General features: G+C 44.8%; 1 protein-coding gene across 1 annotated transcript in view; it reads left to right on the top strand.

The window, feature by feature from the left end:
• The window catches only part of LOC308315825 (membrane-associated guanylate kinase, WW and PDZ domain-containing protein 3-like), a 163222-nt gene that overhangs the window by 91975 nt on the left and 45873 nt on the right, over positions 1 to 25374 (top strand). The window contains exons 3-7 of the mRNA XM_080764007.1: positions 4735 to 4854; positions 17920 to 18129; positions 20849 to 21017; positions 22243 to 22322; positions 23652 to 23709. Coding sequence (XP_080620133.1) covers positions 4735 to 4854; positions 17920 to 18129; positions 20849 to 21017; positions 22243 to 22322; positions 23652 to 23709 — 637 coding nt within the window. The remainder of the gene's footprint in view (positions 1 to 4734; positions 4855 to 17919; positions 18130 to 20848; positions 21018 to 22242; positions 22323 to 23651; positions 23710 to 25374) is intronic.

Below are 25374 nucleotides of genomic sequence, written 5' to 3'. Positions count from 1 at the left end.
TGATCTCAGGTCTGAATGGGTTAAATGCACCGTTTACCATTTAAAGTCCTCCTGACCTGAGTCATTTGAGAGAAGAAAACAGTGGCATTGCAAAACAAGATAGATCTCACGCATCTCCAGATTGTCGGAAACACCAGGGCAATTATACGTCAAGGACTGCTTTTACACCCTGACCTGTATATATAGATGTTGCTGCAAAGTGGAACAAAATTAAATAAATGTGTACCATTTATATCTCCCCAAGAGAGAAATTGCAGTCTGGCACCAGTAGGTTCCTCGTGTCCACTGGACTCTCACTGAAGTCCAAGCCAACAGGTTATCTTCACTGCACATACTGAGCCACGATGAGCTCTCTGGAGGGGCCCGGATGCAGCATGCAAGCCAAGGCCTTTTTTATGCTTGAAAGCGATCTCAAAGGGAAAAGAGGAGGGAATGCCAATTCCGTTCGTCCACAACACATACTGTATACAGTACGGGGTGGGGTGGGGCATAAATATATGCAGTATGTCACTCGGGCCTCCTTCAAGAGATGACAGGGGCTGGAGGACCAAGGCGCCGTAATAATCCTTGAATCTTGGCTGATCCGCGTTCAGCTATCGCCCTTTTGTACCCCAGGCATTAATATCCGTTATGGCACAGCATGGCGGCAGTATGGTAGGAATAAAAAAATAAGCGCCCCTTAAGGTATTCAATCTCAGGTTTGGCTTCTTTCTCGGGAAGATTTAAGAGGCCATCTTTCAACTTTTTAATCCGGTGAGACAAAAGAGTCTGCCTGGATCTGGCTCATCACACTCCCTCTTAAGGGAGAGTTTGTCCTTCTGCAGAGTTCTGACGAAATAAGTCGTGCAGGGAGTATAAGCCAGAAAATATTACCTTCCATGAGATAGTTTTGCTATAAAACCGTCAGAAGTTTCTCTACTTGAACTCATTACACATCTTCCCCATGTTGTCCCTGAATCAAGAATAGTTAGGGTCGTGATATTTAAATGACAATTGTTATTTGTTTTCCGCCGCCACATTAATCGACGTAGCCCAATCATTCTTACTCAACACAAATGTTTTATGAATCGCACTGTTTTAAGATTATATTCCTGCACATGGATCTGTGCAGTCTGAGCTGTGCCCTCATGGTGATAGTAATAACAGATTAGTGACGCTCTGATTGATTCATAAATACATTTATGACTTTTGGTGTGACACATTAGTTGCAGACAGAATGTGTTACATTGCCGATTGAGAGGATGGGGGTCAACGCCACTCAGCAGCAGAAAGCTTACTGTGGGCCTATACGGTATATATAGTGAGATTGGAGTGTTTAACTATTCATTTATTATACTCCCTCGCAATGCAGTTTTCACCTATGCTTTGTCTGCAACACACTAACAGTGTTTCACCCGACTGTGACCGGTTTAGTAAATTCTCCACAGAATATACTTTTGTCTGCCCGTTTTCCCTCTCTGCTGCAACACAACCAGCCTCTGGCAGCCCTGTTGTTACCAAGCATTTGTTGTAGGGCTGCTTGTCACCTGGGTTTAGACATACCACCTGTTTCTAGAAGAACACAATACTATGACAATGGAGATGCCACTGCACTCAAGTCCCAAATCGTGTTCTAGCGACAATAACATGCTGTTGTGCTAACGCTTTTAGTTCTGACACGACGACCACCCGACAGTTATTTTGTATCATTGTTTTGATTTTCTCAACAGGAGAGCTCGCACGCACGCATGGACCAAAGAATGTAGTCCCTAATATGCTGCAAACTTCAGTTCCCCCCTCGTTGCCTGCTATCCAGCACACAGTCTGAGCTGTAACCATAACAACTCGCAGGGCTGTAGTGTAGCCACTCAGGTGTTAGAAGGCGAGTGACCTTTTCAATCTGGAGGCGAAAGGTTCTGTGCCACAGGTTAGGACCGAGGCAGCTGTCATGATAACCTCCAAAGATACCGTTTCCTCCAGCGCCCTTTGTGTCAAGCTGTCATTGTGTTCTATTCTCCTCAATGTCCGTCATCTCTGGGACACAAGGGGTTGAATTAATTTAGCTCTATGCCACTAATGTAGATCTAGACTCCTTCAAAACTGCTCTCAGAGAGCACTTATTGTAAGGACCGCTGCAATTTGAAACTGGCCCCTGTAACCCCCCCCCCCCCCCCCCCCCCCCCCCCCCCCCCACCCCCCCCCCCCCCCCCCCCCCCCCTCCCTATTCTTTCATACTGTGCATTTTTTCCCCTTATTTACTTCAACTGTTCTGATGATTACCCTGATGTAAACAAGTCTTAGTGCTTTTTCTGGTTTTAACCTGGAAGCCATTTTTGTAATGACCTGTACCTGAAATGTACCCATTCTACATACTGTGAAGTGAATACAAATTTCAATCAACATTTCCTGCAACAGTATTTCGAACATCAGATGATTATGTGATAGGTATGCCGGATTTAGTATAGTTACGCACCAGTGTTGTTCACTGGAAAATAACTGATGTTGCATGCAGTGTCACGCACCAAAAGTATCTAGCCCTTTACAAAGATGCATGACATTGTTGATAAGACCTCGACTGAGAAAACGGATAGAACTTGTATCACAATCTCTGTTCAGAAGTAATCTTCTCATAGCCGTACAAAGGAAAGTAGAACGATCACATTTCCATATTCACATATTCAGTGACTACAGTAATATTTTGCTGATCTCCACTGATTGCTAGGTCTGATGGAAGAACATCCGGTATTTATTACGGAGGCTTATTTCAGATGTGATGGGTTATCATCGTGCTGTTAGGGTGGATCTTATTGACATGGTGAAAAGATGACTTAGGGCAGTATTAAACTCCCCATTAAAACAGGCTCTGCCTGTGAGCTAGATTGCAATGCAGTTCACTAAGGTACAGTAAATGCCCCAATTACATCTAAGCTGAGGGTTAGCAGAGCTGGCATCCCATGGAGCATAAAATAATTGTCTTAACAATATGTTTTCAATGTCTTACAGATGAGCAGATCGGCAGGACAAAAATGCCCGCTTTTTTAATCAATTACAACAAAGTCATTGAGTGTACTTGAATATACTGTAGAGCTATTTACCAGAATAGGAAAAATGAGAGTTGTGTGTGGTGAGAGTCAAAGATCAGATAGGATAAGAAAAAAAGAATAACGTGACTTAATGATTCAATATAGTATTTCTGGATTTATAGCAATTCTTATAGGATGTCTACGATGCTTTGAGCATGAGGAGTGACGACCCAGGTTCAAATGCCAACTCCATCTTGTCTTATGATCGTACATTGTCACATAAGTCTTTGTCATTAAGGGACCAAGCCCGAAGGGACTTCTTGGTCCCTTATTGTTTCTGTTTTTTATAAATCTCCTCCTTCCGCTAAAAATAGCAGTTCTGATATGATATGATATGATATAGTACTTTATTGTCAGTTTGCACTGAAATGTGTTTTGCGACCCAGCGGCCTTGTATGCAACACATTATACACATTTGACATAACACAGGACAAAAAAATAAAATTAAATACAGTTACATACATAGAAACATAAGGGCAGAGAGCAATGTCCACAGCTCAGTCTAGTCCTGGCCGAAATCCTGATTAAGCCTCAGTTGATTGATGGACAAAAGACCTCTTCAGTCTGACCTTATTGTATGCTGGAACACCATATCTCCTTTCTGAAGGCAGCAACCTATACTCTCCATACAAGACATGGCTAGTATTTGAGGTGATATTCCTTGCTAACCTTAGGATGCTGTTATCATACATGGATGTATAGACTAGACTCACTAGAGCCTCTGAAGTGGTTGTCCAACAATCTTTTAACAAATGTTTAGTTTAGCAGCATTTGTGACTTTAAGGCTACAGACAAACATCCATATCAGGTGGTACTACAGTACTGAAGAACACTCATAATAACAGAAGTGTAAAACAAAAGATGAATCCGTCTACTAGCACCAAAGGATCTTAAACGGCGAAGGAAATACTGTAGATTCTTTGCTTTGTTTTCTTACACAGTTCTGGCTGAACCGTGCTGTTTTCGCAATATGGTAGAAAGAACTTTACAGTATGGTTCATGGATTCAAAGCCGGGCACCGCCAACTCAGCGTCTTCAAAAACCCTGCCTCCCCCCCCACAATTAAAACCGACCCAGTCACAATTACATGGTCTTCTTTTTCTCAAGTTCAGTCTTCCATGTTTCTATGTGCATATTATTGCTTAATGCCTTCCTGCTTGGTCTCGCCTTATCGCTGCTTGCAGCTATATTTCTATTTCTTTTAGCTTCAGAATCTCTATGCAGAAAAGATCTTTCCTTACTGTACTCCACTTTTGGATTTGACCCGGGAAAGTATAGGGGCTGTTAAATCCTGCAGAGAAATTGCTGTACGCTGTAAATGCACATCACATACATGGATGGGCAGGGGGTTACAGTACAGTACAGTTGTCATTCAAACCCACGTACGGTAGCTCATAGCCGAGAAGAGATGGCCACAGAGTCATCATTATTACAGTTAGTATTCATGACAGATTAGATTAGAGTGAGCATTGATATCTTTGCGTTTCCCGGCTCCATTGAGTGTCCATGATGTCGATACAGGTTTCTCACTGGCTCTGATATTTCATTCATATCTCCAAAGACATGTTGGAAACGAGACCGTGTCACCCTGTCCCCCTCTCTCTCCCTTCTTACATCAGCAAACGGCGCCACTCCTCTGCCGTGACTCAGTCTTTGTCGTCCTCTTTGGCAGGTACCACTCGGCAGCCGAGAGAAGGGGAGGTTCCTGGAGTGGATTACAACTTCATCAGTGTGGGAGAGTTCCGTGTTCTGGAGGAAAGTGGACTGCTACTGGAGAGTGGAACCTATGATGGTACGTGTACCGTCCAGCACACACTGTGCAATATTTATATGCAATGATCTTCTGTAGGCTAAATTTTTATACTCGGTGTTGATAAACTGTTAAAAGGCCATGCAAGGCCATGTACATCCCCTTGTCCGTGTACTCATTGGGCATAGGTGTATAGTGATATATAATATATTCATATAGTACTGTACATTTATATTTATTGATGGACTATTATGTTCATTTTAAAGGGGCATTCCACTCATTTTCAACATTTTACTGTTTCATTAATATACCTTAGAGCTGTAATAAATAATAATAAAAAAGTCCCCCCATTCTGTGTTTCCTAGAACTGGAGGTCTGAAAAAAATCATTAACATGGTGAATTGATGATCAAGATGTGGTATTCCCACTTTAATCACTTAACCCAGATATCCAGTGCATAGATATCTGTGGCTCAGTATTTTATTTGTATTCTTAATTATCTTGGTTTGGTTCTCAAGTTTATTGTGCTATGGAAAGCACTGGGAAAAATGGTGAGAAAGACTACCTCAGCAGAAGGATGAGTGAATTAAGCAACACACAAAGGGAGCATCCTTACTTCACCACATCACTCCACTGCTTCCTACTGTTCCCCGAGGCAACTGCTCCGACTGAGCATGTATTCCCTCCCTGTATTGTAAACGCACGCGGCCACTTGTCTGCGCTCGTGTTTGTCGAGCCACGCTTGCCTTTTTACCATAGGTCATCTAGTGAAGTCAGTAATAGTGCACACATAATCATCCATGTCATTGTGAATGTGAAATAAACTGGAGATAATATATCCCCCAGGTGATCCTTTTTGTTCGTCATGATCCCTCTCACCCACACGGCCGTTATTATTATACAGGGGGTCATTGTAGAGAAGTGGGTTTGGAAATATGAAAGAGAATATCCTTCAGCGCTCTGACCCAGAACCGGCCCTGAGAGAATGGCCCCTTCAACCCCTGGACCATGAAGCGGTCAACAGGATGAATAATGGATAGTACGCAGCAGTCTGGCCTGCCCTGCCCTGCCCCGCGCAATGTACCGTAGCATTACTGTAGCTTTATTAAAGACTGAGCTTTAGGAGCTCCCGGGAAGGTAGTTATTAATTTGACCACTCATTCCCCACCGTCTAAAGCATTAGAGAACCTTCTCTCACAGGAACAAGCATGAACAGAGACAAAGATAACATAATTACACAGCTACTAGGTTTCCCACACACAGTGAATGTGTATAAAGTGTATAAAGTCAATCATTGACTTTGGTTCTACATTATCGTTGGGAGTTGAATTTGATATATTATCGTCTGTCTATCAATGTTTACCTTCTTCAGCTGAAGCATTGACCTGGGCTGCCCTGCCCTCCGCTTTGACTAATCCTCCTAGACCTGAGAACAACAGAGGCTCGATCTCTGTCTCTGGTTAATATGTCACTAAGACAGACGTCCACATCCATCCACTGCTCTGCTAGATGGGGACAATAGGTGTTTCACAGATTTGCTATGGCCCATAAATAGTGGAAAGTTATTTCAGAAGACTAATATTATGCAAATACTACCTACCGTAAAGTTATAACCATACATAAAAGAAGAGAATGTTGTTTGTTTGGGTAAAGTGCCTTCGGTAGCTTTAATCCACTAATGTTTCACGTCCCAACAGTCTTCACTGTCTGCATTCTAAGCAGGTCTATGCAGTAAAGTTGACTCAGCCAAAACAAAGAGAATGGATTTGCAAGAAGAAAAGGTTTTTAAGTTGTCTTGTCGTTTTATGAAATGATGTGTCGGAATGTAAGTCACTCTTAATGCCGTGGCTCCTGGGCTATAAATTTGACCCATCAGCGTGCGTGCTTTAAGTGCATACATGCACACTAGGGCGTATCCAATTTTCTACCTCTTGTCTTGACTGCTGACGAGTGTGCCGAAAATCCTTCAGCATGAATCATTCATCACAGGGAGCGGTGAGCTAAACATGGACAAAAAGAAAATGAAGGGAAAACAACACTGCGTCTTCCGCTTGAGTTCAGGAGCGCAAGCATAGTGCTTTACTATATCGGATGCAGCTCCAAGCTTGCAGTTTGTAATTTCAGTATGCCCATAAAGTTATCGTGCACTTTTCTTGTGTGCATAATATTCTATATTCTAATCTATATCCTATCATTTTGTAGCATTATTCCAGGTGAACACCAAATTTCCATATAGTCATTTCATTTATAGATAATGATTCAATCAGGGCCGTACAGTAAGTACTTTGCCATGTGACAAGAGTTCTGTATAAGAGGCCAGGTTTAAGGCCTAGGAAAGTCATTGAGGGGTACATGATGTAGATGAGGGTTCTTCCATGCCTTTGTTACTCACAAACAAATGGTGCAATTTCGAGTAGTTGACATTTTAACTTGCTATGTTACATTGTTTTGCTTGGACAAAATCTGCCATTTAAGGATTTACATCATGGGTGTCAAACTCAAGGCCCGCGGGCCAAATGTGGCCCGCCATGTCATTTAATGTGGCCCGCCTGCCTCAAGCAAAAAAAAGGCTGCATGATATATCGAACATGTACCTTCATCAGAGTGGATAATATAAGTATAAATCAAGTTGAGCAAAGCCACTCTTCTCTGCCCCTCTCTCTAACAGACACAGTTAACGATTGCTTGTTAAGTGCCTGCCAGACAGACAATCAGATGAAATGAAGGCAGGTGTAGAGTAGAGTGTAGACTAGTGAACTGAACATGTTCTCTTTATATCAAGTACTTCATACCAGCCCCTTATGAAACTACTTCTCCCCAAATCCAAATGAATTTCATTTTCCATCCTGAATGGCAGTAACTAGCATACAATGAGAACTGAGAAGATCTCCACAAAGGTTTACTCATCAAAACTGATTATATAACTGTAACCATCAAAGCATGCACTCAACATAATGGTTATGTGACCATGGCATGTGCATAATATAAAATCCTATACGTTTTATCTGATATTGATTAATATGGGGGGTGGGTTCAATTAATCGATTATTAATCGGCAGAGCTGTCGACTATTCAATTTGGCTGATGTTCACTTTGTGGCATCCCTACAAGTTACAACAAGTGAGTAAGTGACTATCTCTCTTCCATACTGGTGTGTGGCTGGCTGGTGTGCTGGCTGGCTGGGTCTGAGCACTGTGTGTGGCTGGCTGGCTGGCTGGCTGGGTCTGAGCACTATGTGTGTGGCTTGCTGGCTGGCTGGGTCTGAGCACTATGTGTGTGGCTTGCTGGCTGGCTGGGTCTGAGCATAGATAGATAGATAGATAGATAGATATTATAGCAGTGACTGACTGAAGGGCCTCCCACACCGTCTGCGAACGCCCCGCGTCAAAACAGCCGCCTCCATCATTTTCAATGAACCTATCGCACACCGGCGGCGTCCGACGTGCGCTGACGCGCCGCGTCGGACGGAGCCGGTGTGTGTTGGGCTTGAGACATCGAGCGTGCGTCCGCAACTGGTTGTGGCCCCCATCAAGTGACCTTTTGACCAATGCGGCCCTCGCCCCAAATGAGTTTGACACCCCTGATTTACATTGTATTACACTAGAATTTTGCGCCCGCTTCGCGGCCACTCAATCCCAGAGTTACTTCGCCACGCACTCTGCGGCAGAAGTGCCGTGTTTGCATGAATGAAACTGTATGTAATCGCGTGTGTGTGTGGGACATGTGTGTGTGTGTGTGTGGGGGGGGGGGTGGCTTACAGGCGTGCGTGTACGTGTGTGTGTGTGTGTGTGTGTGTGTGTGTGTGCATGCAATGAGAAGCCAATTCGAAGTTGCGAACAGTCTAATTGTTTTACTTAGGCAAAAAACAACTATTGACAAACAACAATGTTGATGTAAGTAAGGGAATCGCTGTGTCAGTGATATTTTAAATACAGACATTTAGCAAGCAAAATCCAATTTCTCCCCTTCCTTGTTTGTGTCTTCTCCTGCGAGAGCGGAGAGACGGAGAGAACGCTGCAGATTCTGAATTTCTGAGAGCTAGTGACGTGTGAGCCGGGGGCGGGCCTGGTGTGGGCTGAGAGCTGGTGACTCTGATTGGCTTGCCACATCTTTTCCGAACATGTTTTAATTGGCTGGAGCGCACATCTTTTGGCCACGTGACCAACTTTACAAATAGATATCGGCACAAAAACCAATACAGCAGAAAATCAGATTCTGCACTACAGTAAACAATTAATTGGCATATTATCACACAAGGTCAGCGCCCTTAAATGAGAGCGTCCTTACTGATCAACCCTATTTGTGTGAGAATGATAACATTGTCACTTCTGAAAATAGAGCTCCAACTTATTAAGTAACCTAAATTATTCATTCTCAAATGCTGCTAGTTTACCCAACCGAATGAACCACATAGAGCAGGGGTCCTCAACAGGCGGACCGCGGTCCACGACTGGACCGCGGACCACCTCTCTGTGGACCCTGCCCAGTGCCTCCCCAGTGCCTCCCCAGTGCCTCCCCAGTGCCTCCCCAGTGCCTCCCCAGTGTCTCCCCAGTGCCTCCCCAGTGCCTCCCCAGTGTCTCCCCAGTGCCTCCCCATGCAGTGCCTCCCCAGTGCCTCCCCAGTGCCTCCCCATGCAGTGCCTCCCCAGTGTCTCCCCAGTGCCTCCCCAGTGCCTCCCCAGTGCCTCCCCATGCAGTGCCTCCCCAGTGCCTCCCCATGCAGTGCCTCCCCAGTGCCTCCCCAGTGCCTCCCCAGTGCCTCCCCAGTGTCTCCCCAGTGTCTCCCCAGTGCCTCCCCAGTGTCTCCCCAGTGCCTCCCCAGTGCCTCCCCAGTGTCTCCCCAGTGCCTCCCCAGTGTCTCCCTGACATAGAGGCTGTGGGTGCAGTGGAGGTTTTACAGCACCCACTGCCAGTTTTAACAGCGCTGTTGTATTGAACGGCCTTAAGGTACAGCAGGATAGCTGTGGGTTAAGCCTCATTTCTACTGAGTTGCCTGCGCTGGTGTCACACGCCGAACATAGCAGATCTACAAGCTCACAATGTGTCGCAGGCAGCATGACGCATTATGACTGTGTTGTTATGTGTTTAGATTCCCCCATTACTGTAGCAATTACAGTAATGGGGCAGGGCAACGGGTCAGGATTCATTAAAGGAGGGAGAGGGCAAAGGTGCTCTGTTAGCAACAGCTGAATGCTTCTAGGAACTGGCAGGAAGATTAAGAAATAGTGATACTATTACTAATGATGTTCTTCTCGGGACTGCATGGACTCCTGGATAACACCGTGTTGGATTAGAGTCTTCATACTGCAGCTCCAAACCACATGAGAAACACATGGTTGAAACGGAAAGACTACGGGAAAAGGGAAGGGGTGAAATAATTCTATTCATTCATATGAAAAATAGGTGAAAGTTGAACAAAAGAGATTGGGGGGGAAATATGCAGTTGGTATTCCAAGCTGGATATATCCCCCGCCTCTACTGTACCTATATGGCTGAACGAGGTGAGAGTTGAATGTGAAGTAGAGGGGAGAATAATGTAGGTGAGACAAGTCATCAATCCCCCCCAGTCACACACAATATATATGCAAATGTACACACATACAGATGAAGGCCATGGTTGTGGTAGGTTTTTATTTATTGGTTTTAACAAATTTAAGGACACTAACCACAGACATTACACAACAAGAACATAATAACAAACAAGAAAAGAAAAGAAAGAAAGAAAAACAGCTCAGGCACAAAATAAAAAGATTGAATATACAAAGGCACGGCAAGAACAATGAACCATAATGACAATAAGTAGCTTTTGATAATTGATAATTTGATTCAGAAAATGCATACAAACAGTATACATTGAAAATACAAACAATACAGTTGTGGTAGGTTGGTTAACAACAAAATGTGGGCACACATGCTAGATACTCAGCTCAGTGCCATGGCCAGCACAACTGTGCAGTCTACCTCGACTGCACAGCCAGTCTGTGATGAAACTGTGTTTGGCCTGGGCACTGCCCAAGGGAGTGGGAGACCCTTGCTCGGTGATTAATGAGTGTACAGTATGTGGCTCCGGCTGGTGAGTTCAGAAGCAGAGAGGGAGCCAGTCGGTGTAGGTAGGAGCTCAGGGGAGGGGGAAACAAATGTTTAAGAGCTCGTCTAAATAGCCTATCTACATGCTCACAACGTGCCGCTAAACGTCACATTGTGAGCTTGTAGATCTGCTATTGTCACTAGTTTGGGGTCCCGGGAAAACTTTTATTTTGGGCCTTGAGCGTTTGGGAACGACTGCTATAGATGACTGACAAGTCAAAAAACAGCGTTTGAGGATGCTGCAGCCTTAGATAATAGTCCAGTAGCCAGAATGTGAACCCGGACATGTTGAGTACACCAAGGTTTTATGTTAGAAATGTTTAGTATGTGTCCCCAGCATGTAGAAACTGCCGGATACTAACTTGCATATGTTGAGCAATTTTCATAATTGGCCTATTTTGCCTTCTATAGGTTGTTAATGGTATGGTCACATATTATGCCAATTATGAAAATTGCTCAACATGCAATATGCAAGTTAGCATCCGGCAGTTTCTACATGCTGGGGACCCATACTAAACCTTTATCACATAAAACCTTGGCGTACTCAACATGTCCGGGTTCACAATGGGGCTCTAATGGGCTGGCTACTAGACTATAATGGTAAATGGTGCATTTATATACTGTAGCGCCTTTATCCAAGGCGCTTTACATAGATTGTGCATTACATTCACCCATTCACACATGCATGCATAGTGCATACGCCGATAGCGGCGGAAACCACACACACACACACGCACGCGCGCACACACACACACACACACACACACACACACACACACACACACACACACACACACACACACACACACACAGCCCTGTTGCAATTTTAAGCTCGTGGCATCTCCTACAGTAGATACAACCCACACAACCTTCTAATGAACAGAAAACTGTGAGAAAAATGATTCCCTCACAGTGGTAGTTATAATCTGCTAGTTATTGGCATGTGTTGGACTGAACTTTTTAAGTGGTGCAACCACTTCCTTAAGTTACTATGTGTGTGTGGGTGGGTGTGTGGGTTTGTGGGTGGGTGGGTGGCTGGATGCGTCTGATCACAAAAACAGCATGGTTGTTTTTCACCACCCATATGTGCGCAACCTAACACACACAAACACACGCACATATTAACTGTATATATGGTGATTTCGGGTGTGCAGTGTTGTGTCATCCTAAGTACTGGACCCTCGTCTGGTTCTGACAGACCGGTCTTGTGTGTAGGCTGAGGTGGTGTGTGACGACCCGGTTGAATCATTCCTTGGTCCGGCGGCGGACAGACGGACGGACGGGCCCGGGAGAACAATAACATGACACGAGACTGTATCACGCTAAGACGTTTATTACATACATACAGAACATATATAGCTTTTGGATCCTCGTGTCCTAATGACGTCACTGACTAGACATCACAATCTAGCTGCCTGCCTAACTATAAAGTATGTTACAGTTCAGGCAGTACACAATACATATCAAGTACATTGTACAAGTACACAGCATAGGCACTCAGATCATATCATACTACTACATGCATTACAGTACAGTGACAGTACAGTACAGTACAGTACAGTGGAGGATACAGTAGAGGGACCCCCACATGGTAACTCTGTCATTTCTCAACCGTTTCGGACACGGGGCGGCTCGCCGGAATTGGGTTGGCACCCTGGGTGCGATCCTGTGGGTCTGGAACTACCCCCCCCCCCCCCCCCCCCGGGGACCCCCACCCGCAGTTGCAGCACTTACTTTTTAAATGTGCAGGAACAAATAGTGTTCAAAAAACCCTACTACAGCCAAGGAAGCAAATGATGGATATGTGTGTGATTCACAACACTGGGTGTTTTGCTGCATACTGCCAGTTTGATGTCTGTGAGTGGCTCTAACTTGATAAAGATGGCCATGATCAATCACGTTGTGCCAATGGTCTTTTGGCAAAGTTTAACTATCTTTCCCAGTCTGTTAACCACGCAGACATTGCCAAACCGACAAGTCATTAGACATTTTCAAATTGGCTGAATAAAAGATTGATGAAACATTTTTTAAAGTGATAGTTCGACATTGAAACCCCTACAAGAAAGAAAAACATGTCTCTGTTGCTGTAATTCACAGAGAGTGGTCAATACATACTGTAGTTTGCTTCAGGCTGTTGATGAGATGTGGATGGATGACTGTGCAATGCATGTTCACACTCCATACAATATCCACCCAGAAAGCTCTCGAGTAGGAAATATGACATGTTTTTTCAATGATTGATACAAATCTTTCCAAATAAGTGTACAGTACAATGCAATTCCAGATGATTGATCGTGTGTGTGTGTGTGTGTGTGTGTGTGTGTGTGTGTGTGTGTGTGTGTGTGTGTGTGTGTGTGTGTGTGTGTGTGTGTGTGTGTGTGTGTGTGTGTGTGTGTGTGTGCGCGCGCATGCGCGGGTAATTTCTCTTGAGAATTGCTCACACTTTTTCGTGTTGTCTTTCCTCTTATTTGAAATTGCTTTCACATGCGTCTCTAGACAGTAGTTCGAGTAGCAGAATTGAAGAATTAAAATCACCTACGAAGCATATGACGGAAGACACTGAATTGTGTAAACCTTCTATCCTACATAAATAACAGATTTTTGGAGTGTACTATACGTCAACATTTCCGCATGCTCCGCGCCCCTGGTACCGCCCGACTTGTAACTCAACGGCCCAGCCCAGAGGGCCCAGGCGACCGAGCCTGGCCCTCCCTGGCCGGGGATGGACACACGCCCGCTGATCGGCCCAGTCGACTCTATTATACATATTGTATAGAAAAGTGTCATATAATATTCTATGGTGGTGGGTGCCGCAAATATCTATCTACAAGCTCAAGAAACGTTGCATGGCCACATGTTGTGTGACAATGCACGAAACACAATGACACACAACGGCAGAGTGCGACACTCGGAACACGGAGCACTGCGACACCATGAGCTTGTATATCTGCTATATTTTTGCCCCTTTTGCCTGTCTGTAAAAAACGACTATTAAGGACTGCCACCCCAATAGCAGCTTTTCAGTGCCTTCTGCCAGCTCTATTCATGATTTTAATTCATTCATTAATTTGAATGCCATCAGAAAAATCTGTGATATACACAATATATCTCATTTTAAAGCGGCAAGTATATAGTATTATACACCCCAGTCCTGATGGTGGCGGTAACTTCACCATTATGCCGATTTTGACCGTATTCCGAATCTGGCCGCCGTCATTTCCGGTTCAACAGTGTAAACATCCGCTAACTTTCTTCACTGGTTTGTTACAGTCATTATATTCAGTCAAATTAAGCTCTAATCTAGCCCCAAATATATCGTGATGCGTGCATGCAAGGATTTCGGCCGGTTTTAGGTGGATGACGGCCGTTAGCAAAAATGCTAAAAGATGAGAATTAATTTAAAACAAATCCCCTGATTATAGGGAATAAAACAATTCCGTCAACGGGAAGTCTAGATTAATTAATTCACTACGTCAAAACCATCAACGGTAGTCTATGGGTTAAGCAGGATTTACTACGGTGAAAGAAATTCAAATTCCCCTTTTCGATGATTCAAGGCAGCATTCAGGAGAATTGCCTTCTTCCGAACTCTCCTGAACTTGAACACAGCATTTTGCGTTAATTTGTCACTTGAAATCCATGTTGTACACCACATCTTCAGTAGCTAAAGAGTGCTGACGGTCACGCCCCGAAAATAGCTGATCTACACACTCTAAACGTGAAGCGTTGAGAGCTTGTAATGTAGCCATGTAAGTTGTAACGATATATCGTATATATCGATATTAATCCCGACAATTTGAATCCATTCATTGAATTTTTTTTATTCAAGTGCTTTTGGAGAGAAAGCACATTCAGTAGTAGAGCACTGTAGAGGGGACTGTGTGTGACTGTGCCCAGGTGATGATGGTCGTTGATGCTCATCAAGGAAGGCAATCATGTTTCTGCACTGTCAAAAGTAATGCTACTTCTTTTGCAATATAGTTAAATAAAAAATCTCAGGGGGAAGATAAATTATATAAAATTTAAAAAAACGGTATTTATTTTTTTAATATCGTATCGTGAGTTGAGTGAATTGTTACATGCCTAAATGTAGGTCCTCTGTTTTCGATATTTATTTTGCCAAGAATTCCAGCCCCTGCCTCGCTCTTTCTCTGCACGTCCCTGGCCCGCAACACCATGAACTATAAACTAGGCATGACCCTCTGGGAAGCTCTGGCAGGATTCAGTCCCTGGCTAAAAACGGGGCACAATGTGTCTCCCAGGGTATAGTGGATATTATTAAGTACTCCATCACCTCTTTGGCACACATGTTGGGTTCCAACCTCACACATAAATCCCAGTTAATTTCCCCGCCGTGATTCGAGTGAGTCGAACAAGTATACACGTGTTTACCTGCCCGTCGGTCCATCTGCCACTCCGGCTGCAACTCCACGGTCCGCCGGTGGTCACATTAAAACCGACGCGGTGGAATGACACATCGACTCCACAGATCCTTATCAGATTAATGGCGTCAAATACCATTACAAATCTGCCGCCCCTGCTTCCTCTCTCCTCCTCCCTCGCCATGTGCTGCGGTACACATTAATCAGTGGCCAATGGAGATGTTTTTACGAAGCATTAATCACAGCTGGGGGAGATGACTGGGCAGTGTGGGCACGGAGGTGACAGGTTTGGACTCGGAATGGCAACCTATCTTTCATCTCCATTGCTCGGTGGGCAGGTATAATGAAGCTGTCTTTTGACAAATGTTAATTTATTGGTTCGTTGTCTGTATAGGCACGGTGTCTCAGCAGGAGATAAAGAAGCAAGAGAAAGATAGATGATGGTCTCGGCTACAGCAAGGGTTGAGTGTGACTGTCAATTCACTGCAGGATGTGTTGTATTTAAAATTCACACGCGGCAATGTCGGTACTGAGAAAATGTTATATGTGATGACAGGATGAAGAATTATAGGGTTGTCGCACTGTCATAGGAATTGCCGTTTGTTTGTGTGTGTGTATGTTTTGAATTGAAAGGGGATTGAGCGGAACCCAGATGTTTTTTTTTCTGTTTTGAAAGCGGAAGCCCACCGCCCCCCTGCTATCGGGTCATTTGGTTCCTCTGATGTGGGTGCTCGGCATAATGGCTCAGACATTAGTCGGCATTGTGTGCAACACTACTGATGAGAAATGGTCCTTACTGAAAAGATGTGAGCAGAACATTATGGGGACGTCAATGGAAAGAAAAAAGGTTTTGTGAATGATCTTTTTGAGTACAGCGTGTCGCCTGCCAATTTAAAGGCTCACTGTGTATTAGTGTGTATTAGTATGAGAGATTTTCCATATGAGATCAAGAAGGGAAGGATTTTAGTTAATGACTGTACTGTGACATTATAGCTCAAGTTAAATGGATGGATTCCTCACCCTTTAATAGCTTTATATTTTGTGTTTTATGATCACATGAGGTTATGCAACCTCATTTACATCTCATGGCCTTCCTATGTCATGGCTCATTAGTGGAAATGTGCATAATCCATGTCAAAGCACTTTCTGAGTATGACCTTTCAACTCCCAAAGCTTATTGTTTACTCTGTGCTAATGAGGCCATTAAATGCAAAGCTTATACCTTTAGTAGGTTAACAGACTGCCACAAAACAATTGTGGTTAAAGTACAATTAAGCAGTTCCAATTCAACTCCCGTGTTTGGCATTTGTTCATTATAACCCCCCCCCATTAATTATGAACTTAATAGGCTGTAATGATTTAATTTCAAACTGGTGCTGATACTAATATTGTTTAAATTAAAGCAGGAAGCAAATTATGTGGCTAAAACAATGTGGGCGTTTTGTGTGACAGCCAGCTTAGACAAATCATTCAGTTTATAAATTAGTTTGTGTTTATGAGTTACTTAGCATAATGTAATTACATTACAGTACTACAATTAGCATTAAAAAATGTATCGCAGTCTTCCATCCACGCACGCACGCACGCACGCACACACGCATGCATGCATGCATGCGTGCGTGCGTGCGTGCGGAGGGCTCGTTGACATGATAATGCTTGTTGTATCATGAGGACAAATGCCTCACCGTTATATTTGTGTCCTACATTTCTTTTTTGTGTGGACATAAATAAATCATTAAAATAATTACAAATTATTGCCTTTCATTCATTGTTACCCTTGTTTGGATAAGCTTGTGCAACAATGAATACCCAGGCAATAGCATACTGTAGATACATTTAGAAAAAATGGCATTAAGAAGTTGTAAGCTTTTTGATGGGCATTCTTTGCAATTTCTGAAGTGGTTAAAGCACTGTGCAAAACCACAGCAGGATTGTGGCTTCCCATAGAGAGAGAACAACCAATGAATCAATATTTGTTCCTTCCCGAGCGGTTTCTCCTCTCTGTGCTTGTCGTCACATCGCCTCCCTCCTTCTGCATCATTCCTATAGTCTCCAGCTTTAGAGAGAGGAGAGGGAGAGAGCAGTGAAGTGGGTCACCCAATGAGCAAGGTGGAAGACTAGCAAAGTGTAGCTATCATGCCATTTGTGAGCCAACGTGAGGCCGTGAGCTCCTGCTGAGGCTGTAATGGCTGTAGTCCCAGCGCTCTGGGGAGCAATGCAAACCGCGGGCAAAGAAACGCTCTCTGGATTTTGGGCCGAGGGACGGTTCAGGAGACGAGCAGCTGTGAGTCCCGAGACTGAAGTTCTTCTCTCTACGCTATATCTGTACATAGGAATGCCAAAAATGGAGCTATATGGTTCCTTTCTACTGTACAGGATACATGTATTCCCTGCTGCTGTCACTTTATGTACAGGACATGTATGCCCTTCTGCTGTCACTTTATGGGGTTCTATTTGCTAACAACACTCAGGTTTGACAGTTTTGTGTGTGTGCGTGTGCGTGTGCGTGTGCGTGTGTGTGTGTGTGTGTGTGTGTGTGTGTGTGTGTGTGTGTGTGTGTGTGTGCGCGTGCGTGCGTGCAACACCATTCCTATAATTGGATGTCTGTCTCTCTCTAATATGTGCGTCTCCATCCTAGGGAACTATTATGGGACCCCAAAGCCCCCCGCTGAGCCCAGCCCGGTGCAGCCCGATCTGGTGGACCAGGTTCTGTTTGATGAGGAGTTTGACACAGAGGTCCAGCGGAAACGCACCACCTCCGTCAGTAAGATGGACCGGAAGGACAGCACCGCCGCCCCCGAGGAAGAGGAGGAGGAAGAGAAGCCCGTCATGGTCAATGGCTTGACTGGTGAGATTGAAGCACCCCAATGTTCAGTCACTGTGACACATATTACCTAAAAATAAAATAACAAGCTTCCTTCCCACTATAGCCGGTGGCATCCATTCAGCTCTGGGGCTTAAATACAATTTATTCCAGATACCTTAAGTTACCTCCTATTTAAAGCAGCCACGGTAGTTCATTATATCGTCCTAAAAAAATGCAAAACAGCGCAGCCCCCCCTGTCCTCTCCTAAAATGTTCTCTGGTCTCAAGACAGAAACTACTGTAGCTGTCCTGCACGTAATCCTAACGACTCCTACAGGTTTGGTCATGGTAGAACGAGGAGGAATGGCGTGTTCTCAGCATACAGTCCCTGTGGTGAAACTCCTCACTGTCAGGTGAAAAGAATCCCCTTTGACACTCCACGTATTGGAGGAGACATGATCGTCTGTGCTGTTCCTATAGGACCAACTGTAGGCGTAACAGTGACAAGGGACTAGAATACACAGGGAACCAGGAATTGACTAAATTCAGAGAAAAAATGGGGGGGGGGGGGGATGATCGTACTGTATAACAAAACTAAACTAAGTTCTGGCTGAGATCATTAGGAGAAATCTCGTTTTCATTATTGTTCATATTTAGCCAAATGGACCCAGTAAGAAAGGGTCCATTTGTTTACAAATACAATAGTACACTTACAATAGTATATTACAAATGGATAACGTAACAATGAGATTTTACTCTGTGTGATAATACATTATACAATATCTACATAGTAGAAGGTATAATCATGTGGCAAGTACACTCTGTGCAGGTTGGACCCCAAAAAGGTAAATGAACACAGATTGAAAAAACTGTGTGTGCTCTGTGGTGAGCAAGAGTTATTTACAGGTTGAAGACATTTTAACCTGGCAGCTAGGTCCTTGTTTATGGCTCCGATAGCCCGAAGGAAGAAAGCCATTCTGTTGACCTTGTGGCACTTGCCTGAGCATTTGCGGCACAATCGGTCCACTGCTGTTGCCTCAGAATAATTTTAGCTCCGTTCAAACACCTGGTGGTGTATGAGTCGGGAAGTCCCCATGGCGGTGCACTTGGCCTAGTCTTGGCTAATAAGCCAGACTAATATCACACAACACTGTCGGCAGGCAATCTTCTTTTTTTTTTGCCAGCAGCTGATTCGGTCTGGCTTATTATAGCCAGGCTAGAGCGCACCACCACCCTCTGCAGGGCTCACTGGTTCCATCCAGGAAGAGCGATTTCCATTATGCATTACCAGACGGTGATGGCACCCTGTCAGAATGCTCGTGAGTTCTCAGGATCTTCTGTGAGACCTTGAAAACGGAACAACTTCAAGCCTGGGGCTGTGCTACAGGCAGGAGACAGGAGACAGGAGTTGACTACTATAAAACAATGTAGAATGAGAGAGAGAGAGAGATACGGTATAGAGGAGACATCTTATTCATACTGTAGAAGCATCATCGCTGTGACCTGTGGCAAACAAGAGTGATGATGGAGCCAAGTCAAGGAAAAGCATTTAACAGTTAAATTATTATTAGTTCACAAAATGCAGTATTGTTACTTTTGGCATCTCTTACGTAGGTATAGAATGTGGATGAACTGTCTCTGAACTTGTGGGGAATGATGTACAACAAAAGGCCATAGCGAAGAGTTATCATGCCTTAAGGGCAGTTTGATAATGACCATACAATGCTGAGGACAGTGGTTTTTCTTCCAAAAGACATTCTCATCATTTTCTTTGAGTGCACAAACTCCACGCATTTCACACACGGTATGCGCCTGCGTGCAAAGCAAACCCACCACAACGAGGTTCAGTTTATCAAGACTGCTTTTGGCCACGGTCATTTGTCCTCCGCTAATGCAGAAGTCAAAGGTCCCATTTGCACAAAATAATAAAAGTGCTTTTCAATCAGCTACTGTCACTCTTTATCGCTGCCACGTCTTCACCCCCTGGCCCCTGAAAAACGACCGGGAGCATTCGGAGGCGCGACTGCGCCAGTTTGTAGACAAGCCAGATAAAACACCTGCAGATAAGAGCTCATGCAAAGGTTGGAGAAAAAAAAAGAATGATGAAGATTGCGCACACACGTACACGACGCACAACACACACATGCACACACACACACACACACACACACACACACACACACACACACACACACACACACACACACACACACACACACACACACACACACACACACACACACACACACACACACACACACACACACACACACACACACACACACTCACACACAGCAGCCTCAATGATCCTAATAGGGTAGGGATGTGGCTGGTCTGAAACGCTGGTTAGTTCTGCCCTTGCCTGGGAGGCAGTTCCCAGTACATCACTGCTGACATGCAAATCCTATGGCACTTGCTCTGTTTCCGTCTCTCTCTATCTCTCTCTGTGTGTAGTCTCTCTCTCTCCCTCTCTATCTCTGTCTACCTCCCTCCCTCTCTGCCTCCTCTCCCAGTGCATGTAACCGTCCAGCGAATTCTGTATTCAGACTTCAGAGTTAGCCGTGAGCAGCAGTAGTGGTTTAGGTAAGGGAAAGAGATGCGAGGAGCCCAGCAGACCTCCAATGGCTCCACGCACTCACCTCCCATCACCCTCTCCTCCTGTTTCTCTCTCCCCTACCCCTACTACTACCACTACTACTCCCAACCCCGCCCTGTCTCCATCTCCCTGCCCGTCTCGGTGTCTCCCCGCTGGGCACACGCAGACCACCAGGACAAGGCGGAGTGGCGTAAGACGGTGCCCAGCTACAGCCAGTCGGCGGGGGTCATGGATCCGCGCACGTGGGGCACCCTGTCGCGGGACGAGAGCCAGGACCCCTTGCCCAAGAACTGGGAAATGGCCTATACGGAGACCGGCATGGTGTACTTCATAGAGTAAGTATAGCCTTTTTCTTCTCTCTCTCTCTCTGCTAGCTATTCTTTCTCATGTCTTTATTTCACTCGCATTACATCAACTTTTCTCTAGTCACATTCGGTGCTCTTCGGAGGTATGTGCTGTATACCGTGGTGAGCCAAATATCGTCTTATCTGTCGGGGTGGAAACCTCGTAAGTCCAAAGCTGTTACTTTTCAGGATTCCAAAAGATTATGGAGATGGGAGGTTTTCTGCCCGACAGCAATGTTATGTTGAAAGAGCTGTGCTCCCCACCCGCTGCGTTCCGCTGTACTGCAACAAGTTAGGTGTCAGCCAGTGGAAAACGTACAGGCTATTTTGTTGTTATGCCCCGAGGACGAGAGTTTCTTTAAGCAGGCTTCAATATCCCTGGTTTGCATTTAAAGTACTTTTTTGTGTATTTTATTCATTATGTATTCCTTCATTGTTTCCTTTGGGTTCGTCGGTTTTGTTTGCTGGTGCTAAAAGAAGCATCTCGTCGTTGTTTACCTGGCCTGTTAGTGTGTCAAGCAGGCAGTGGTGTTCGGCTGTTGACAGTGCCAGGTGCTGCACCTCGACTAAATCAATAGCTCATTCTGGAGGCTCAACAGGAGAAGCAATTGGATAAATGAATCTTACTCTCTCTCACTCTCTCTCTCTCTGTCTCTCTCTCTCTCTCTCTCACTCTCTGTCGTGCACTTTGCTCTTTATGAATCCAGCCAGCCACAGCTTTCTCTTCGTGTTTTTTCTTCACTTTTTCTCTCACTGTCTTAAGTCCCACTCCCTCTGTTTATTTCTACTGTATGTCCCACACCCCTTCTTGAACTCCCCAACCTTTCCACTGACCCCTGCCGTATTTCGCTATGTCTCACTTTATCCATCTCACTCTCTTGTCTCCTTCCCTCTCTCCATTTTGCCCTCACGTTCTCGCGTTCCTGTTCTCACTCCCCACCCATGCCTTCCTCATTTTCCCTTTCCCTTGTTTCTCTGATTCTCTTTCTGTCGTCTATACCTCTCTGGCCTTAAGAGCTTTGTTAATAATTTCAAAGGCTTCCGCAAGAGAAGCCATTTGATCCCTAAAGGTACGGGTTTGTGTTTTCAAAGAGCTTCACTGGGCACAGCGGTTGAGTGTTCCCGGAGCCAACACTGAAAAGCTATCGCCTTAGCTTGCGCTAAGTAGTTTCTTTCTTTTCTCTGCTAAAGTAAAGTGTGCCTTTTTGCTCCACAGTCACAACTCCAAGACCACCACCTGGCTGGATCCCCGCCTTGCCAAGAAGGCCAAACCCCCTGAGAAATGTGATGATGGAGGTGAGACAATGACATGCATTTATCTGGCTACACAAGACTAAAGGATAGTTGACATGGGAGAATGTACTGCTGGTATTTAAGGGGATAGCTTAACTTTTGAATTGTTCCTAACAATAATGAATCTAAAATGAATCTAAAACTTAGATATTTTATTAACTGTAGTGTTTTATATAATTGAAAAAGAATGTCAATAAATATATTGTCTAAAAAAGAAAAAAATATATCTAAAACCTTTGCTCGTTTCTGAATTCGCTAAATGTCCTGGTAGATTGACGAACAGTGAAATTAAGAACCAACCAGCCAGTCAACAACCTTTTAAGGAAGACAGACGAGGAGGAGGTCGTTTCCAAATAATTTTTAATTTAATTTAGTCATCATTGTGTGGTTCAAAATATTGTATATTAAAGTGTAATCAAGCTTGATAATAATTGTCCTATAGTTGCATTTAGTGTGTGTATTCACAGTTACAGTACTTGGACAAGTAACAAAAAAAGAATAATCTGTCCTCAGTAATATTCAACTCCCAAACCCTGCCCCGAGGCACTGCACTCAGACCCTGCCACTTCGTGCAGACACTCTGCCCACTGTGTAGCAGAGCGTTGTGTGTTTGTGCCCGAGTGTTCCGCCTTGCTCTCTGGAGGAAGTGCTCACTATAGCAGACAGCCATTAAAACAGCTGAACAGGTCCGGTCACAGCAGTGCCAGTGAGTAGTGACACAGCGCAAAACCCTCTCGCAAGCCTCCCCCCACCCTTCTCCCCCTAATAGCTTCTGGGACACATGCCGAGAGCTCATCACCACAGCATCTCAGAAAGGCAATTCTGCACACAGGCCCCATCTCGCTGGAAAGATCCCCCTCTGCACCGTGTGAGATCGTCACACAACAGCAAACGCCTGAGATCCCACACACACACACACACACACACACACACACACACACACACGTCACACACACGTCACACACACACACACACACACACACACACACACACGCACACACACACTCAAACACTCCCCCCACGGAGGATAGCCTATTATTTTCCAGGGAAGGCTATAAGAACCCCCAGCATCTCTCACCCCACCACCCGTCTCTTTCATCCGCCCCATAGCTTGTGTTAAGCCCCTATAAACACATAGCCGTGAATAAAAGCAGGCTCCAGCACTTCTATGCTGTAATATTTGGTGTATGCGTTGCGCATACATACACAACGCGCCCCTGGTGCGGCGGGGTGGGGCGGTTTGTCTTCGTATATATAGCGTTTCTCCAAGCGGCCATTGTAATTTATTTGCATGTGCCTCTTCTTGTCCCTCGTCTGCTGTCTCTGCTGCAGAGCTGCCCTACGGCTGGGAGAAGATTGAGGACCCCCAGTACGGAGTCTACTACGTGGAGTGAGTATTCTTCTCTTGCTGCCCGGGGGGGAGACCCCAGGCCTATACAGCATGTTAGACAGATACTAGGGGTTAAAGAAAAATGTTTTTCATCTGTTGGCATCAATTGCTTCAGGTCAGGGCTTTGCGTTACAGTTCAGAGATCCTCGGTCTTAATCAACTCTTTGTACATTTGAGGAGTTACGAATGGATAAAGTAACACTGAGAATTGTACTATATGTAGACGTGACTTAGGGAGACACTTAAGTGTGTTTAATGTGAATGGGATGCTGCATACAGTTATCAGAGGCTATATATGCTGGAGCTACAGTATAATGCCGCAATACCGAATCAGGTAAGCTACATTATAGGTTACTTACAGTATGACATGATAAATGAGAAGTTGCTAAGACTCTGAGCACATGTGATGGTGGCGGTGTTATGCTACTGTGGCTCAAGAGGTATAGCAGATCGTCCAATGATCCGAGGGTCGGCGGTTCGAATCCCGGCTCCTCCTGTCTACATGTCGAAGTGTCCTTGGGCAAGACATGCACTGAACCCCATGGTTTCTGCCTGTGTGAATGGGTGAATGTAATGCACAATCTATGTAAAAGCGCCTTGATGAAGCCGCTATATATGGGTATTAGAGAGAGGAATGGATGCAACTTGGAGAGTCAGTTGACCTTGTATGATGCATGATGCACGGGGATGAATCTCCTTCTGATCAGAAACGAAACAAAGAGAACATTGAACGTTTGTGTGATTCTCTTTACGGCGTGGAGACAAAGAGACAAAGCGAGATGGTAGCGAGAGAGAGAGAATGAGAGAAAGACACCGAGCCCTCTCCATCGCCGCAGGCGGGAGGAAATCAGGCTTGCCGTTTCATGCAAGGAGGTCATGGAGAGAGGGAGCTGGCTTTTTCCCGTGGTTTGCTGCTGAGTCTATCCCTGGTCTGCCAAGTTCCTTTTTTTATTTTGAACAGCAGAAATGTGTTTTTTTTGCAGTGCAACACAATGTCACAATTATTATCCTGGAGCACAAGCAGTCGAGGGACGAGTTACAAAGAGAGGACAAAGAGAGGGAGAGTACTGTGTTTATCTGTCCATATTCCATGACAATTCATTTTAGACATTTGCGACAGAGGCACAAACATACATTTCTTCTTGAATACACGCAAGGACAAATTGCACCTGTACCATCGGCATTGCTCAGCATGAGGCTGATTTCGCATCGATGCCTTTTAACCTATTTTGGGGCGGGAACCCCTTTAGGTGTTTATAGCATTATGCTATGCTTTATAGCTATTGAAAAATAGCAGATCTACAAGCTCATACGAGCTTGTATGTCTGCTATTTTTGAAAAGTCATAAAAGAATGTGGTGCAAATCTTTGAATATATATTTCCGAGCGAACAACTAAAGTATTGGCTTCTGGGGGGGTCCCTGGAACAACATTGAGATGGGGGGTCCGTGGCCCAGTAGAGATAATTCTGGGGGTCTTTGACATGAAAAAGGTTGAGCACCACTGACATAGAAACATAGGTTTTTCAGAAAGATTTAGAAGCCAACCTTTTTTATCGACCTCAGTCCAAAATGGGTTAAAACAGTGGTCCTGTGTTTGCCTTCACAACTGTGTATGACCGGTAAACTGGAGCAGTGTGATGTCGCTGAGCTACCTCCCTTGGATC

Source organism: Protomyctophum bolini, assembly GCF_963924005.1.
Source record: "Protomyctophum bolini genome assembly, chromosome: 5".
Taxonomy (NCBI): domain Eukaryota; kingdom Metazoa; phylum Chordata; class Actinopteri; order Myctophiformes; family Myctophidae; genus Protomyctophum; species Protomyctophum bolini.
Note: the sequence above shows the minus strand (reverse complement) of the source record. Positions and strands in the feature narration are given on the sequence as shown.